Below are 18,437 nucleotides of genomic sequence, written 5' to 3'. Positions count from 1 at the left end.
CTTGGGCCCCAGATGGAGAGCAGGTAATAGCTGAGATTTATGATCCAAACCCCCAGGACTCAACGACAGGGCAGGTGCCTTGAGTCCCCAAATGGAGCATTTGTGCCATTGAAAGTACACAAGTGAACACAGGGAGAACGTGACATTTTTTTAAAAATCTTTTTGTTTATTTGGCTGTGCTGGTCTTTAGTTGTGGCATGCAAACTCTTAGAGGCAGCATGTGGGATCTAGTTCCCCAGTCAGGGATCGAACCCAGGCCCCTCAAATTAACAGCGCAGAGTCTTACCCACTGGACCACCAGAAAAGTCTCTGAAATTAAAGAAAAAAAGAATAACACTGGGCTTCCCTGGTGATTCAGTGGCAAAGAATCCGCTTGCCAGTGCAGGAGATACAAGTTCAATTCATGATCCATGAAGATCCCACATGCCGCAGAGCAACTCAGCCCACGCGCCACAACTACTGAGCCTGTGCTCTACCGCCCTGGAGCCGCAACAAGAGAGGCCACCGCAATGAGAAGCTCACACACCGCAACTAGACAGCAGCCCCCACTCACCGCAACCAGGGAAAAGCCCGTGCAGCAGTGAAGACCCAGCACGGTAAAAAAAAATAAATAATTAGGAAAAAATTAATAACGCTAAATTTACTCTCGTTTGTCCTGGAAAATACAATCAGCACATCAGCCTTGCGACTTAATGGCCATCATTTCAGAGAAAGCTAATTTTAATAAAGGGTGAAGACCACTAAGTGAACAATTGTATGACAGGTAACAGGCAGCCGTGGGAGCCAGCCTCCACGCCGCGCCGCCTCCGGTGGTTTTCACTGCCGATGCTCACTTCCTGGTGTCGTCCCTTCCCTCTACGAACTGGACTGACTTCTGTAACCAACAGGATACTGTAAAAATCCTGTGTGTGGCTTCCAGACTGGTCATGTTGTGAAATATGTGTTTGGGTTTTATTTATATGTTGAGGTGGTTGGGTTGCCAATTTAAAAGACGGATTTACTGTCAAAAGTCATGAAGTGACTATTGGCAGGGCTGTTAGACCAGGAGCGGAGTTAGTAGAGAAGTGGTGTGGAGGGCAAAGGGTCCCTATGAAATCAATACAGGATTTCAAGTCTCTCGCCATCCCTTATTGGCTGTGTAACTGCTGTTACTTAACCTCTCAAACCTCCAGCTTTATCTCTGCCATGATTCACCTGTCCTATAGAGTAGATACATATATAAAGCATTCAAACATGAGGACAAGGGGGTGACAGAGGTTGAGATGGTCAGATAGCATCATCAACTCAATGGACATGAGTTTGAACAAACTCCAGAAGGTAGTGAAGGACAGGGAAACCTGGCGTGCTGCAGTCTACGGGGTTGCAAAGAGTCAGACACAATTGAGCAACTGAACAACAACATGATGATGGCCATACAGCAAAGGTTTAATCTACCATTAAAAAACAAAATCTTCCTTACAGTGCATGGAACTTTGTCTTATACATAACAGTCATATGTGCATTTGTCAAATGTATACTGAGTGTACAATAATTAGAATAACAGCCATTCAATAAAGCTACCACCTTGTAAGCATTTGCTATGTGACAAAGCGCTTTATATATTTTATCTCTTTTATCTCTCTAAACAATTCAATGTGACAAGGACTACCATTTCTGGCAGGATTTGAACCTGGGCAGGTTGGTTTCTAAACCTGTAACCTCTTATTATACAGCTTCCTGTGCAAGGTTCTCACCCATACATTGCATGGATGTGTGGGTGTGTTCTTCCGTCTGGGAGCTCTCTGTCCAGGGGAGAAGGGAGGGGATATAGAAATCCAGCCATGTGTCAAAAAAGCTGGCAGACCACAAGGGAGGGGTATGGGTTAATCAATTATTTTTGAACTATCGTAGGACTTTCTCACCCCGACGCTACTTCACCCTCTCAACATCTCTAATGAGAGACAGAATTATCACTTCTGTTCTCAGTGTCCAAGGCATATGAGATTTGCAAAAAGGTCACTTACAAGTTAGTGGCAGAGTGGAGACAGTCAGCCAGAACTGCCGACACCCAGCCCCTGGTTCTTAGGGGTTTTTTTTTTTTTTGATAGAAAACAAGCCTAAAAATAGCATCTGTCTTTGCTACATGTTGAAGAGAACCAAAACACTTGCTTTTAAAAATTATTTTTAAAACTAGCAGATGGCATCGGCCACAGAGAGAGAAGTAAGTGAGGGAGAGATTTCAGGAGCTTGCTTTCTGCTTGAAAGAACTCAACTTGCCCCCGCCCCCCAAACTCATTAGTTAGAATCCCAACATCAGGGAGAGAACTCCAGGGTGGATAATGCCATGTTCTGTGGTCTGTTTCTACTTCAAACTGTATGTGGGGCCACCCTGAGATCTGTCGTCTCTGAACTGTATCGAGTGTGGTGTTGGCACACCGGCGCTTCAGCTATTAAACGTTACGGCTGGCATCTTGCTGTCCTTTCATTTTCCGAGCAAATACTTAATGATGCCCACTGTATGCCAGGCTCTCCTACTGCCAGAAATGCTGCTGTGAATGATCCACGGTGCCCGACAATAAGGATTCCCCAGGCAAGTGGGGAGACCAGATAAATTTCCAAATAGCAACGTTTCCTAAATGGGGAGGGAGATAATTTTAGGTGGGCTATGGATGCATATGGTTTTACCTTTATAGTTCTGTGTTTATTTTGATGCGTACTGTGAAAAAAATATTACTAGCACTTGAAGCCCCTGATTTTACAGCTACTGATGTGAAGAGCCGACGCACTGGAAAAGACCCTGATGCTGGGAAAGACTGAGGGCAGAAGGAGAAGGGGGCGACAGAGGATGAGATGGTTGGATGGCCTCATTGATTCAATGGACATGAGTCTGAGCAAACTCCAGGAGATGGTGAAGGACAGGGAGGCCTGGGGTGTGCAGTCTATGGGGTCGCAAAGAGTCAGACATGACTCAGCAACCGAACAACATCAACAACACTTCTGGCAAGGGAGAGTAAAGTGCATGGAGTTATAAAAGGAGAGTCAAGCAAGGCAGGGTGGGGCCAGCCACCCAAACTTCAGTCTTCTCACTTTAAGATCTTTACAGAGTATATCATCTAACTCATTTACTAAAAGTTACTTATTTTAAAATATTTTTTCATTAACTCACCTTTTTTTTTCACTTAAACACAGTTACTTAAAAATTTTAAAACTTCATATCAAATTCACAAATGGAGAGTCACTGTTTCCTTTGTAAAAAAAATAAATGCCTACCTGGACTCTGTTGACTCTACACTATAACCAGTCTGCTTGTGGTACATCAATCCCTTAAATGCCTTATTTTAGAAACAAACGTCCCTGTACCACCAAGTTCATCTCCCACTCCAGAGCAAGGAAGATTCGTTTTGGAAAACACTGCCAAGGGCAACCTAGAGCCCATCCTGAGCAGGGAAGTGAACTTTTTAGAACTTTAACTGAACATTTATTTTTGTTAAGTCACAGTATCAGGAGTTAAAGGAACAAAATTGGTAAGATGCAGGTCTTGCCTTCAGAGAATTCAGAATCTTGGTTAAGACAAATACATGACTAACTCAAGCCATCATCTCAAGTACGATGTGTTCAGAGAAACTGCACGACAGGTAGAGAGAGCGAGCTCTGGGGACTTCAGCTCATGAAATGGCCTTCAACCAACACCTCCAATTCTAGCATAATTATTCCCCCCCCCATAGATAGTTTGCACAGTTGTGTGATCCAATGGGCTGAAGCCCACCAGGCTCCTCTGTCCAGGGAATCCTCCAGGCAAAAAACCCAGAATTGGTAGCCATTCCCTTCTTCAGGGGATCTGCCCAACTCAGGGATTGAACCTGGGTATCCTACATTTTAGGCAGATTCTTTACCATCTGAGCCACCTGGGAAGCCCATTCCACCCCCCCACCTGCCCCGCAACCGCCCCAATAATGCCCTAAAATTTGACTTTGTTCTCCTACTGTTTCTATAAAATTATTCCAAAGTTTTAAAGATCTTTCTCCTAGTCACGTGCAGTAGGTTTGGATCAGGACCTATCTGCTGGCCTCTCCTACGTGGACATTAGAAAGTATGTACTGAGTCTGGACTCCAAGTCCGGCTTGGCTCCTGCTACTTGCTCTGTTTTCCAAAGAGGACTTGTCACAGCTCAAAACATCAACTCTCACTGCTCTAGGCTGATGAATCTTGACTTCGGTTTCTACCCTCTCCCTTTCTCCTGAGCTCCAGTCTGCTCCAGCTGGCTACAGGACGTTTCTACGTGGGTGTTCCACCGTCAACTCCAATTAAAGGCTCCGAAAGGCAAGCTCACCATCTTTCCCCTCAAACTAGCCAGTCTGCTCAACTTTCAAAGTGTTCCTCTCTAATTGTCCTCGTTATTGTGGTGATTCTTCATTTACACACTGCCCTTGTCCCTGAAGCGTGAAACGACTCCAGTTAATTTTAAATTTCCTTTCCCCATGACCTCTCATGTTCAATCAGTAAATAAATTAAATATCTGTCTGTCACTGCAGCGTGCAAAATGGTTGGGTAGCATTTCTCAAATTTGGCGTGTGAGTATGAGGATGATGACCGGGGACTTCCCCGGTGGTCCCGCGATTAAGACTCCACCTTCCCAATGCAGGGGTACTGGTGGGGAAACTAGATACCACATGCCATAACTCACACCCAGGGCAGCCAAATAAAAAATAAAATCATGGTTGGACTGCATGTGCAGAGTTCACCAGGGGGGTCATGGAAAGGGCAGGGCATTTAAAGAGATAATCACTGTTCCTCTAAGTCAGCTGAAAGTGGGATGTGACATGAGGCCCATGTAACTGCCAGGAGGACACCTGCCACTTTTCATAAGGTACCCCGGACAGAGAAAGTCAGCAACGTGAGCAACTCTAAGCGTGTACCTCTCTAAGGCGAGTTGCAGTAAGTGTTAATCTATTTAATGATCTGGAGTGATTTTCCAAAGCTGGTCAGTGAATCAATCTTGCCTGTAAACTGTTCTCTTACTGTAGAGATCCATCTGTTTCTCTCAAGAAGCTGTGCAGTTAAGGGCTCTAGCTGTGGCATAAGCTTGTTTTGAGTGCAAGTCCTAGAGATCCTGCTTACTGTGACATCTTACATTAGTTACTTAAACTTCCTCTGCCTCCTTGAAGGGACAGGAACAGCTTCTCCTCCAAACAGTTTGCAAAGATATAACAGATGATGCACACGGAGTCCATGCAAACTGGTGGAGCCTCATTCATATGAGGGTGTGACACCTTATTTCCTCTGTATTCTGCAGCCTAAGAATCACTATCATAATCATGCAATCTGATGCTCCTCTAACTGTATTTTCAGCTTTCTAAGCTTTGCCCTTCCACATAGAAAGCAAAGTTCTCAAGTTCAGTTCAGTCGCTCAGTTGTGTCTGACTCTTTGTGACCCCATGGACTGGGGCTAGGGCCATCTCTCTTCTTCCTTGGAATTCTATGGACCTTTGATTACTGAATGAATACACAAAGGTCACCATCAAGAGGGTAGAGAAGCAGGCTGTGTCCATTCCTACCCACCCCAGCTCTGTATGCCTGGGTTGCATTCCTGGATCCTTTCCTGCACTCAAGATTCTTAGATGGCTTTAGCTGCCTAAGGCCCAGACACCTATCTTTCCGGTTTCCTCTCTTTGGAGACACTGAACACCCTATTTGTACTGTTAGCAGCAGGCTATGTCCTGCTCCAACCCAATCGATCTCCTTGGCCTCAAGATGCTGTCTCCCACCTGACAAGAGCACCAACTATTCCTTCCCTGTAGATACAACTCCTTCTTAAAGTTTCCTACTGAACTAGTAGTCAATTACTAGGTGATTGGACTAGGAATAAAGCAACTGACCTATGCTGAACCAATCAGATTCTCTTTCCTGAGTTTGAATTGGAATGTGGGAATTTGGCGGATAGGCAAACAGGGGCTATGGAAGCCATGTTACCATGATCAGGGAAAAACAAAGAAAGCGCGGAGAAAGAAACAGATTTAGTCTAGAAAGCCTTGAAGTTCTAGATATTCATGAGGCTCAGGTTCTGCCTTTCGGTCGTTTCTTTCCAATATTTTCTTTTTTAACAGCTAATTTGAAAGAAGGGTATTCTATTTCCTGCAACTCAACCATAGAGACTACTGCCAAGAGCTTCCTACGGCAACACCCTTACATTTAACCATATTCTTGGATACCGGTGCCAACCCAAACTTGACCCCAAATTACAAGGACCCCTTAGACACTCTCCGTGCTCAACGGACATGTCACCCGGGGCCAGCTCTACAAGCAGAATCATTCTCATCCCCTTCCCTGTCCCTTTTTGCATTCTGGGTTGACGTCCCTCCCAGCATGCCTTGCAACTGAGTTCTTGCTGGGCCACGACAGCAAATTTGGGGAGGAAGTAACTTCTGTCCTTCAATGACTCATGAAATCTAATTCTATTTAAAAAAAAAAAAAGAAGTGCATATGTTCAATTGAAAAGAAAACATTTAAAATAGATGTTTTGCTAAGGAGACTCAACTGCCTGTGCCCACTGGCAGTTGGGAAATTGCATGAATGTGCCGGGCTGACAACTGTCCCTGGGAAACACTGCAAAAAGGCTGGAGAAAATGCAATCCTTTTGTGCCTAGGCAGCCAGGTGCCCCTACAGCACAGCTCAAAGGGGTAGCCTCATTTATTATTTGTTCTGCACTTTGTATATCATCTCTTTTACTCTTCACTTCTTATGTCACTTTAAAGATGATGAAACCAATATTCAGATCTGTTAAGTGAATTCCTGGAGGTCACACAGCCAGGAATCTCAGACCTAGATTTATTTGACTGAGAAGCTCCTACTTATCCCTTTGTACTTCTAGAAAAATTGGCCTAAACCCCATTCTCCTAAGACCAGTTCCTCTAATGAGCAATTCACTGAAAATTCAACCCCCTTCTGATGGTTTTTGCATCTGTGTATTAATGCTGAAGCTGAAGCTCCAACACTGTGGCCACCTGATCCAAAGAGCCAACTCACTGGAAAAGACCCTGGTACTGGGAAAGACTGAAGGCAGGAGGAGAAGGGGAAGACAGAGGATGAGATGGTGGGATGGCATCGCTAACTCAATGGACAAGAGTTTGAGCAAGCTCCAGAAGATGGTGAAGAATAGGGAAGCCTGGCATGCTATAGTCCATGGGATTGCAAAGATTCGGACATGACTTAGCAAGTGAACAACAATTTCAGTATTAACTTTTGCCACCTTGTGGTACATTCAACACTTTTAAGGTATTTTATCACAGACTCTCCTGAAATAATATAAATTCAAAATGAAGACAATTACCCACAGGCACCTCCCTAAATCAAATAAATGTTTTGATTTGTCTATATCTCTGATTCTTTTCCATGTGCAAATCCAATTTTAACACATTTAGAACAATCTCTTAAATAGAATTTGATATCTTACATCTTCTGTTAAATTGAGCCATGCATATTTTTCAAGGATTTAAAAAATCCAGTTGTCTAAGAATACTTCTGATGTAACTTTGCTTTTCTAAACAAGTTTTTTGAAATTAAATTTGCATCATTTTAAGGATGACAAAAACTGTTTCATACATTGGTGGGGAGTCTTTTTCCCTTTTATCTATTCTGACCACCATCAAGATTCTTTTTCTTTTATTAAGAAGCTTTTATCTTCCAAATTCTAAGTCTGTAGCAAGAAAAACATATCAAGTCTGCAGCATGCTATACTAGATCTGTCATTTTTTTTTAAAGGTAGCTGATTCATAAAGGAATTCTGGGTCACAAGATACAAAATGACACTCCATTCGGGCTACACTGGCCTGGTTGCTGCTCCTCAAACACGCCAAGCATGTCCCTGCCTGGGGCGTTTACACTCATTCTTCCTGCTGTCTAGAACACTTTGCCCTGAGATATCCACATGCCTAGCTCCCTCATTTGCTCTGGTCTCTGCTCAAATGTCATCCTTATCAGAAACACCGCCCCTGATCATCCAATCAAAAATAGCATCTCTGTCTTCATCCATCATCTCTTGCCCCCTTATTTTTTGTTATTATTGTTTATTATCTGTCTCCCCCACTCAGATGTAAATTCCAAAGGAATGGGGGACTTTTATCTCTTCTGTTCATGGATGCATCCTCCCAGTGGTGCAGCTGGGTCCTGACACATTTATGTCAACAAATAAATACTTGTTGACAGAATCAATAAGCATTAGTACCGTCTGCAGACTGGCAGTAATGATCTGACTTCCAGGGCTGCTGGCTTTAGGGATATTGTCTACTCCAGCTCAGGCTCCACCTCCAGAGCACCAATCTGGGATCAGGGGAGATGTAATTCCAGAAGGTGATGACAACCACTTTCCTGGGCTTTCCTGCTCACCTGAGCTGGGCTAATAGTCCTCTGTCTCATCTTTATGCACGGCTCCCTAAATCTGAAAATCACTCGGACCCTAAAGTCTTTCCAATCATCATAATATCCTTGTGAGACAAGTGGGTGATGCTTTCCTAGTGAAATGAACACCTGAAGGGGCATTAGGTCACCTGCCACTTACCGATAGTGTCAAAAATCAAAGTGTTAGTCACTCAGTCATGTCCGACTCTCTGTGACCCCATGGATGGAAGCCCAGGCTCCTCTGTCTATGGAAGAATACTAGAGTGGGTTGCATTCCCTTCTCCAGGGGATCTTCCTGACCCAGGGGTCAAACCCAGGTCTTCTGCATTGCAGGCAGATTCTTACCATCTGAGCCACCATGGAAACTAATGTCACTTACCGTGTAACCTGAGCCATTGCAAATTTCTGAGGGTTGGCTTCCTTTGAGGAAGTGTGAACAGTAGTATGTGCTTATGGTGTCTTTGTTAAAATCAGACGTGATGATGACAGTGAAGACAATTTATAAGCTAGAAAAAGGAATCTGGACGTAAGACAGAAGCAAGCTAGCAAGGCTTCGAGGTTGAGGGTTCTAGAGTCTTACAGAGCAAATCCCAGCCCCCCAGCCCCTTTTCACAGATGAGGGCACTGTGGATGACAACTGGGATTGCCATTCCCCTGCTCCCACATGGCATTGCTCAAGTTACTTCTCAGAATACCAGCATCCTTATCTCTACACTGGGGGCAGTTCCAGGGCTCACCCAGGGTGGTGTCGGAGGATAAAATGAGAGGTTATCTGTAGAGTGTTGAGTACACAGTATGACACTCACTGAACACTAATGCCAGCTGCCACTTTTTATTGTTTTTGTCTGTTAGGGCCATTTTGGTAGCAACTCAATATAATCTATTAGAAAAAACTTGGGTTCTGGGTTCAGCAGTGCTGTGTCGAGGGCAAACTACCCTCCATGTCCCAGATCTTCAATCCTTTCTTTTTCAAGGTGGGATGTCAGATAAATGCTTTCACCGCACGATTCTTTGTGAGGCTGGAATGAGGCAGAGTATTCACTGGCCCACATGATGGCAGATGCTCAGATGGGAGTCAGGTCCACTCCAGGGAGCAGGGGTGGAAAGTGGAGGGATGCAGCAGGGGTGATATTTTACGGAGCAGGTGAGGGATGTGACTGGGCCCCCGCTAGAGCCCAGAGACAGGCTGGCTGCTGGCAGTTCCGCCCCAGGTGAGTCAGATGAGGTGGGAATCGGGGAACATGCACTCAGAAGACCTCACCGTGTAGTGATGAAGTGTAAAGCCCCTTGGAGCCTGGCTGCCTGGCTTCCAATCCTGGCCCTGAAATGTACGAGCTATTATGTATGGCTTCAATGCCCTCATCTGTGAAATGGAGGTGATGCTGAGACCATCCGGGGGCCATCATTCATGTGGCTTAAGATGGCTGGACCTGTGTCTCATGTATTGTAGGCATTATTCTTGTTGTTTAGTCTCTAGGTCAAGTCCAACATTTCTGCGACCCCATAGACTGTAGCCTGCCAAGCTCCTCTGCCCAGGGGATTTCCCAAGCAAGAATACTGGAGTGGGTTGCCATTTCCTTCTCCAGAGCATCTTCCAGCCCAGGGATCAAACCCGAGTCTCCTGCTTGGCAGGCAGATTTTTTTTTTTTTTTTTTTTAACCACTGAGCCACCAAGGAAGCCCTACTGCATTATCAAATCTCTGAAATAACTTATATGCAGAGTACATCATGAGAAATGCTGGGCTGGAAGAAGCACAAGCTGGAATCAAGATTGCCAGGAGAAATATCAATAACCTCAGATACGCTGACAACACCACCCTTATGGCAGAAAGTGAAGAGGAACTCAAAAGCCTCTTGATGAAAGTGAAAGAGGAGAGTGAAAAAGTTGGCTTAAAGCTCAACATTCAGAAAAAGAAGATCATGGCATCCGGTCCCATCACTTCATGGGAAATAGATGGGGAAACAGTGGAAACAGTGTCAGACTTTATTTTTCTGGGCTCCAAAATCACTGCAGATGGTGACTGAAGCCGTGAAATTAAAAGACACTTACTCCTTGGAAGGAAAGTTATGACCAACCTAGATGGCATATTAAAGAGCAGAGACATTACTTTGCCAACAAAGGTCTGTCTAGTCAAGGCTATGGTTTTTCCAGTAGTCATGTATGGATGTGAGAGTTGAACTGTGAAGAAAGCTGAGAGCCGAAGAAATGATGCTTTTGAACTGTGGTGTTGGAGAAGACTCTTGAGAGTCCCTTGGACTGCAAAGAGATCCAACCAGTCCATTCTAAAGGAGATCAGTCCTGTGTGTTCTTTGGAAGGAATGATGCTAAAGCTGAAACTCCAGCACTTTGGCCACCTCATGCGAAGAGTTGACTCATTGGAAAAGACCCTGATGCTGGGAGGGATTGAGGGCAGGAGGAGAAGGGGACGACAGAGGATGAGATGGCTGGATGGCATCACCGACTCAATGAATGTGGGTTTGGGTGAACTCCGGGAGTTGGTGATGGACAGGGAGGCCTGGCGTGCTGCAATTCATGGGGTCACAAAGAGTCGGACACAACTGAGCGACTGAACTGAACTGAACTGAAACTTAAAATACAAGTGCTTAGCCAAAGGAAAAAGTAAACAAAAACATTTCAATGGGGGCCTTTCACTCAGTGATGTGGTGTTGGATGTGAGATAGGAGAAGTCTTGGCTTTCCTCTCAGCTGACCCTGCTCAGCCCCCAAGGGCCTCACACTCAGCTGGCAGGAAGTGCATCTCCCTGAGCCAGGCATAACTCTGCTACTTAAAGTTAAGTACTTTTGTTTGTTTTGTTTTGTTTTTTAAAATTTTGGCCACCACATGAGGCATGTGAGAAGTTACATATTTTTCCTGCAAATACAGATGGGATAACAATTTCATCTGATCCTCACCAACCGGAAAGCAACCAGTTCCATCCCCAGCCTTGCTGGATGGGGTCAGTTTTTAAAAGGAGGCCTTTCTCCCCACACAAGACTCGAATCCACTCAATTCTCTTGGCTGTTACTCTCTCTTCCCTGGCAGGTGACGGCTCGTGGATGTCGTGGAGGGGACCCAAGATGTTGTGCTGTTTCCATGCACACCCAGGCCCTACTCCCCAGTTCCAGAAAGCATACTGAAATTCAAGACTCAACGTTAAAAGAAGAGCCTCAAATCCACTGTATCATGTTTAAAACAGTAAATTACAAATGAAGATACTTTACTTAATGAGTATTAACAACCAACGACCAATTTCCCCTAATCTCAACACATCCAACTGAAATTGAAAGCTTTTGCTCCAAGATAGCCCAGACTCTTCCTTGAGAACAAGGTCTCCTTCTTAGTGTATTTACCACTGAAACTGTCCTTCATCAGGTGATCTCCATGAGTCAATGTAGGAACTGCCAATGGAAAAAAGAGAAGATGTGGGAATGAGGCAATCTAGAGGTCTAAGGGTCTAGTCGTGACTTGAATACCTCCAGGCTTTCACTCCCCAAGGTAACATTAGAGATTTGAACTTGTAAGAAGTATGTCCTTCTCCATCTCTGCCAAGTCTCGTGTGATGTGAATTGTTGCTCACTTAACATTTTTCTTTACAAAAACTCTATTAAGCAAACTTTAGTTACCTTTGGGGCATAACAGTGAACCAATTCATGAAAACTGTCAAGTAAGAGAAAAGCCTCATCTATCTATCCTGATTTCTAGATGAACTGTACCACCAGGGGACAAAGAAACAGGTGAGGGAAGTCTCTCTTTATAAAAGCATCCAACTAATAAAGAAAAAGAAATGATAGAATTAGGAAATCACCACCTCACAGTCCTTTATGAATTCATGGACCCAGACACAGAGCATCTCTGGTTGCCAACATACAAAAAGAGGGGCAACTGGACATTATGTGCCTTTGGATTAAAAAAAACAAACAAACAAAAAAAACAGCCACCTGGTCTTACCAAAGGGATCAAAGTTGAGTCTGGCCAAGCCTCTAGGTTCAGATACCAATTTTCAAAAAACAGGGGACAGCGGAAACAGATACGCTGGCCCTCGGACAGCAATCAGAAAAATTCAGACTGTGAAAATGTTACGGGTCAGACAGCCCAGGCTCTTTAGCAAGTAAAAGAAAGGATGGAAAGAATGGAGAAGGAAATCATTATATTAAAGACACAGCAAATTTCTACCAAGGGGAAAGAGTAAACTATCTTATCAAGGGATGATAAAACTTAAGTGATAAAACTATAGAGACAGGCAAAGAAGTCAAGCTACCATTTGCGGGGAGATGGAGATTGGGACACAGAGAAACTTCTAGAGTGGCTGCCAAAGTTCTTTCTTGACCTGGATGGTGGTATAAGGAGCTTAACTCTATAAAAACTCATTATTAAAACACTAATTGTGTGTGGTTTCTTTATATTTGTCTTATAATATCTCAAAATTTAAAAATTGAAAGACTTTATAGTGCTGTCTTAAATGAAAGAAATCCGTAAAAAATATATAAAATAAAAGCAAAACAATGACTTAGAAACTGCTATTTAGGGACTTCCCTGGTGGTCCAGTGGCTATGATTCCATCCTCCCAAAACAGGGAGTCCAGGTTCGATCCCTGGTCAGGGAACTAGATCCCACATGCCATAATTAAGAGTTCCATGCTGCAACTAAAGATCCCGCATGCCACAATAAAGACCCAGCACAGCCTAAATAAATATTTTAAAAGGAAATTGTATTCCTATGGCTGATTCATGTTGATGTATGGCAGCAACGAACACAATATTGTAAAGTAATTATTCCCCAATTAAAAATAAGTAAGTAAAAGAAACTGCTATTTGTCAAAGCTCAGAACCTGAAGCCTGGTCCCCTCTCTCTCTGTTAAAAAGGCAAGTGTTAGAAAGATGTTAATGGCCATGCTAGCACCAAATAGACAGAGAAGGTAATGGCACCCCACTCCAGTACTCTTTCGAGGAAAATCGCATGGACGGACGAGCCTGGAAGGCTGCAGTCCATGGGGTCACTGAGGGTCGGACACGACTGAGCAACTTCACTTTCACTTTTCACTTTCATGCACTGGAGAAGGAAATGGCAACCCACTCCAGTGTTCTTGCCTGGAGAATCCCAGGGACGGGGGAGCCTGGTGGGTTGCCATCTATGGGGACGCACAGAGTCGGACACGACTGAAAGGACTTAGCAGCAGCAGCAGCATCACATAGAAACATCCTCCTCAAGGTACTCAGAAGAATGTACAGTGAACTTAAAAGAACACAATTTAAAATCCGTGCAGCACCCAAAATCACCCTTCAAACTACCCAGCACCATACTGCATGGTGGTAAATGCTCCACACACTGGCAAACACGACTTCCGCTCTCTGCCGGCAGCAGAGTGAAAATCTTCTTATAGCCCACTGTCACCAGCAGACCCCAACAAGAGGCTGGTGGGTCAAAGCCTCTGAAAGAAATACTGCACACATTTCCCTAGAATGTTCCCTCTCTCTTGACCTGTGGCAGGGAGATTGGGATTCGGGGCAAGGGCCCCAGCAGAAAAAACCATCCCTTCACCCAAAATGCAGATGCCCCTGTGGCATCAAGGAACAACCTAGGGACTCCTTGACTTCTCCAGATTCTGCTATCACAGCAGCTTTACATTGTTTGGTAACATCCCCGTGTCTGTCATCTTTGCTTTAAGAGGAGAAAACAGGACCTAGCTTCTCAAAAAGAGCACCTAGCTTCCTCAGCTCTATAGCTCAGTACCAGTCCAGGCCAAGGCCAATGTTAAATGTCTGTGAAGTGGATAACCAACATTTATGAGTGTTTGGGGGCTTCCCAAGTGGTGCAATAGTAAAGAATCTGCCTGCCAATGTAGGAGTCATGGTTTGATCCCTAGGTCAGGAAGATCCCCTGGAGTAGAAGATAGCAACTCACTCCAGTATTCTTGCCTGGGAAATCCCATGAACAGAGGAGCCTGGGGGGCTACAGTCCATGGGGTCGCACAAGAGTCGGACACGACTGAGCAGCTGAGCAGAACACAAGAGTGTTTACCAGGTAACAAGCACTGTGTTAAGCACGTCTCATGTGTAATCTCATTTCCTCCTCATAGCAACCTTGGATGCACCTACTTTTATCCCTTTACATATGAAGAGACTGAGGCCCAGCGGGGTTGCATGATTTTCTCAAGGCCACTCAGCCAGAAAATGACAAAGCTGAGATGTGAACCCAGGTCCCTCTGACCCCAATATGTATCAAGAAACTCTCACACCAAGGAAGGAGCCGGGTTCTGACTCTGCCCCTCTCACCACAGGTAGTTCTACTACAAGGGTACAGCCTGCACTGAGAAAACCCATCCCAAACCCAGTTCCGGGTCTTTCTAGGCTGGTGGGGGACTCAGTCGAACTTAGCAGAGCACAGGACTTGGGGATGCTGGAGGAGAAAAGAAACTTTAAAGCACACACAACTTACAATAGCATCCCATCGCACACAGGAGTTGGGTTCTAAAATCAGAACGAAGGGTGCAAACTGGAGCAAGTCAAAACAATCTTGAACGTGCCCTTAAAGCATCTTTAAGACTCTAGGCCTTTGCCCTGAGAAGCTTCCAAAGCAAGAATTAACTCTTATCTCTTTGCATTTGGGCTCTGCTCTGCCTTCCTTCCCCTACTCCCACCCCCTCCACACACACAGTGTCTGGTACCTGGGAAAGGCTCATAGATGAGGCAGATGGCTGAGAAAGCTAGGTCCTATTTCTGAGAAGGTCGTGCTCTTAAAGCAAAGGAGACAGGGGGAGAGTTACCAGTCAATGCAATGGGGGATGTGACAGCAGAGCCCAGTGAGTTGAATGGGGCCCCAGATTGTGGTCTGATGGCCACAGTGGGATGGAGAGCCAGGTCTAGTGTGCACAGGGGGAAGGAAAGAGGTTGTTCGAAGGATGTCTCTCATTCTCACAGATGAAAGTAGAATCACAGTGAATAGCAGATAGTACATAGATTTCCTCTTCTTCTTAGAAGCCTGGCTCTGAGCTCATCAGCCCCTACCCAGGCTGTGCCCCCTGCCCCGGGAGTCCTATGAGGGCCATGCAACCTGCAGCATGGAATCACACATTTATCTGAAGGATCCAGAGGCCCGACCCTGACCCTGTAGGGGCACCTGTGAGGACCTCTGCCCTCATCCCCATCTGTAACTGCTGCTAGAACATCTGAGATTGTGGGACTGAAAGTCCTGAGTTCCTGTCCCCAAGTCACCTCTTGCTGCCAGAGGAGGGCCCTGCTCAGTTGGTTATAAAACCAATTGCCTGAGTTCCTTTATCTTTGTTGAAACAGCATCTGCCTCAGGGGAGAGCGCTTCTCAGTGGCAACCTCAGAAAAATGCTCCACAGCCATCCCTGGGCCTGACAGCTTTCTGTCTCCAGGATGGGAAGGGCCTGGGTGCCTCTATGGAGTGGCCACTGCTAGAACTGCTCTGGCCAAAGCCTGGAAGCCCAGAGGTGGAGGGGTCCAGCCCCCAGGTAGTTACCATGGTCTGGAAGCAGGAATGCAGCTGGGTCAGGAAGGGCGGCTTCCCGGGCAGGGCCAGCACCCGCTTCTCCACCATCGTGCATTCCACGTCATCATCTTGGATGACCACGTCCTTTTTCAGGATCTTCACAGCATACAGCTCATCTGTGCCTTTTCGCTCTGAGAGCATGACCTGCAAGACAGTGGGCATGTCAGTGTAACTGAAGGGGCCCCCAGTGAAGCCACTGGTGGCTGAGGGTCATTCAGATCCATTCAAAGCTCCTTCCACGCGCCCTCAGTGGATGCTGATATGATACATAAAGTTTCCCCCGGACCTCGAACCTTGAATGGCTGAACCCAATCGAAAAGAGGGTGGTTCCAAGACAGAGACAGACTCACCGACATAGAAAACAAATTTATGGTTACCAAAGGGGAAAGCGGCGGTGGTAGCGGGGGTGGTAGAAGGATAAATTACGGAGAAGGCAATGGCACCCCACTCCAGTACTCTTGCCTGGGAAATCCCATGGATGGAGGAGCCTGGTAGGCTGCAGTCCATGGGGTCGCGAAGAGTCGGACACGACTAAGCGACTTCACTTTCACTTTTCACTTTCACGCATTGGAGAAGGAAATGGCAACCCACTCCATGTTCTTGCCTGGAGAATCCCAGGGACGGGGGAGCCTGGTGGGCTGCTGTCTATGGGGTCACACAGAGTCGGATACGACTGAAGTGACTTAGCAGCAGCAGGATAAATTAGGAGCTTGGGATTAACAGAGACACACTACTATATATAAAATCGGTAAACAAAAGGGGGCTTCCCAGGGGGCTCCGTGGTAAAGAATTTGCCCATCAAGCAGGAGACTCGGTTTCGATTCCTGGGTCAGGACTATCTCCTGGAAAAGGAAATGGCAACCCACTCCAGTATTCTTGCCTGGGAAACCCCTTGGACAGAGGAGCCTGGCAGGCTATAGTCCATGGGGTCGCAAAAGAGTCAGACACAACTTAGCGACTAAACAACAACATCAAAACAACAAGGATCTACTGTACAGCACAGGGAACTATATTCAGCATCTTGTATTAATAATAACCTCTAATGGAAAAAGAATCTAAAAAAGGAATATAGATAATATAAACTGAATCACTCTGCTGTACACCTGAAATTAACACAACCTTGTAAATTAACTATCCTTCAATTTTTCAAAAGAAAAAATTTAAAAATAGAAGACAGTTTCAAGAGTGATGAGCATGTATTAAGATATCCCTCTGGGACACATATCAATGTCCAGTCAAACATAAACCCCATGAGGGCAAGTATCTTTGCCTGTTTTGTTCATTGGTGTACCCCCACAAGCCTGGAATAGTGCCTGGCACACAGCAGACGTTCAAGAAGTATTTGTTGAAGGAAGGAATGATTGAATTCCTGATAAAACTGAATTGGGGGCAATGGTTCTCTTGTTCTTTCAGTTATTTAATATTTACTAAGAGCCTGCTAAGCATGGAGAAACACCATTAGATGAGCAGGCACGTTTCCTGATGCTGCATTCCAGGGAGGAAGGAGGACTTTGGACATTAATTACAGGGATGATTAATGTAATATTTTAACATCCCCTCCTGTGTCCTGGGGCTTCCTTCCACACAGCCGTGGTCACAATCAGAGCATGTTAATCAGCGTGGCTCGTGACACATCATTATTTTCACTGGTTGTGACTGTGCCAGAGGGAAGAGTGACCCGCAGGTACCGTTCTCAAGAAGCCTCTTAGAAGCATGGGGCAGGACCATGTTGTTCAAGACCTAACCTGGTCTGGGGGCTTCTGAGAAGGCTTCCTGGAGGAAGAGGCAATCAGATCCAAGTAAGCACACACTACACGCACTGGGTCAGATATTTTGCAGGCAATAATATCAATCGTCACATTATTTTGAGTACCATGTGCCAGACAATGAGTGGTTCTCATTTATTATTTCTCATTCACTTTGCCTAAGATTCTGGGAAGTCAGTACCATTAAGAACTGCATTTCATAGGGAAGAGGCAACATAGGGCTGGCCGATTAAGAGGCATAGACTATTAAGTATAAAATAAGCTACAAGGGTATATGACACAACACAGGAAATACTGCCAATATTTTATAGTAACCATAAATGAAGTTTAACCTTTAAAACTTGTGAATCACTACAATGTATGCCTGCAACTTATACAATATTGTATATCAACTATGCTTCAATAATAAACAAATATAAGTTTTAAATTAATGAATTGAAAAGAGCTCTATCTCATAGGTGGCCCACGGCAGGTAAGTGACCTGTGACACCAAAAATTCAGTTAGGGACAGAGCCAGGATTTGAACCCAGTCTATCTGAACTAGAAGAAATGGAGTAGCCATCATGGTCAACAAAAGAGTCCTAAATGCAGTACTTAGATGCAATCTCAAAAATGACAGAATGATCTCTGTTCATTTCCAAGGTAAGCCATTCAATATCACAGTAATCCAAGTCTATGCCCTGACCAATAATGCTGAAGAAGCTGAAATTGAATGGTTCTATGAAGATCTACAAGACCTTCTAGAACTAATACTCAAAAAATATGTCCTTTTCATTAGAGGGGA

At 45.0% G+C, this 18,437-nt stretch overlaps 1 protein-coding gene across 3 annotated transcripts in view; it reads right to left on the bottom strand.

Moving 5' to 3' along the window:
• Window positions 1–18,437, bottom strand: part of PRKCB (protein kinase C beta) — a 375,130-nt gene that overhangs the window by 46,021 nt on the left and 310,672 nt on the right. For all 3 annotated transcript variants that reach the window (XM_061401446.1, XM_061401448.1, XM_061401449.1), the window contains one exon: window positions 15,858–16,031. In XM_061401446.1, the coding sequence (XP_061257430.1) occupies window positions 15,858–16,031 (174 nt within the window). The remainder of the gene's footprint in view (window positions 1–15,857; window positions 16,032–18,437) is intronic.

The sequence above is a fragment of the Bos javanicus genome, chromosome 25 (assembly GCF_032452875.1).
Source record: "Bos javanicus breed banteng chromosome 25, ARS-OSU_banteng_1.0, whole genome shotgun sequence".
NCBI classification, from domain to species: Eukaryota; Metazoa; Chordata; class Mammalia; order Artiodactyla; family Bovidae; genus Bos; species Bos javanicus.
The sequence above is the reverse complement of the archived record's forward strand: the minus strand, read 5'-3'. Positions and strand labels throughout refer to the sequence as shown.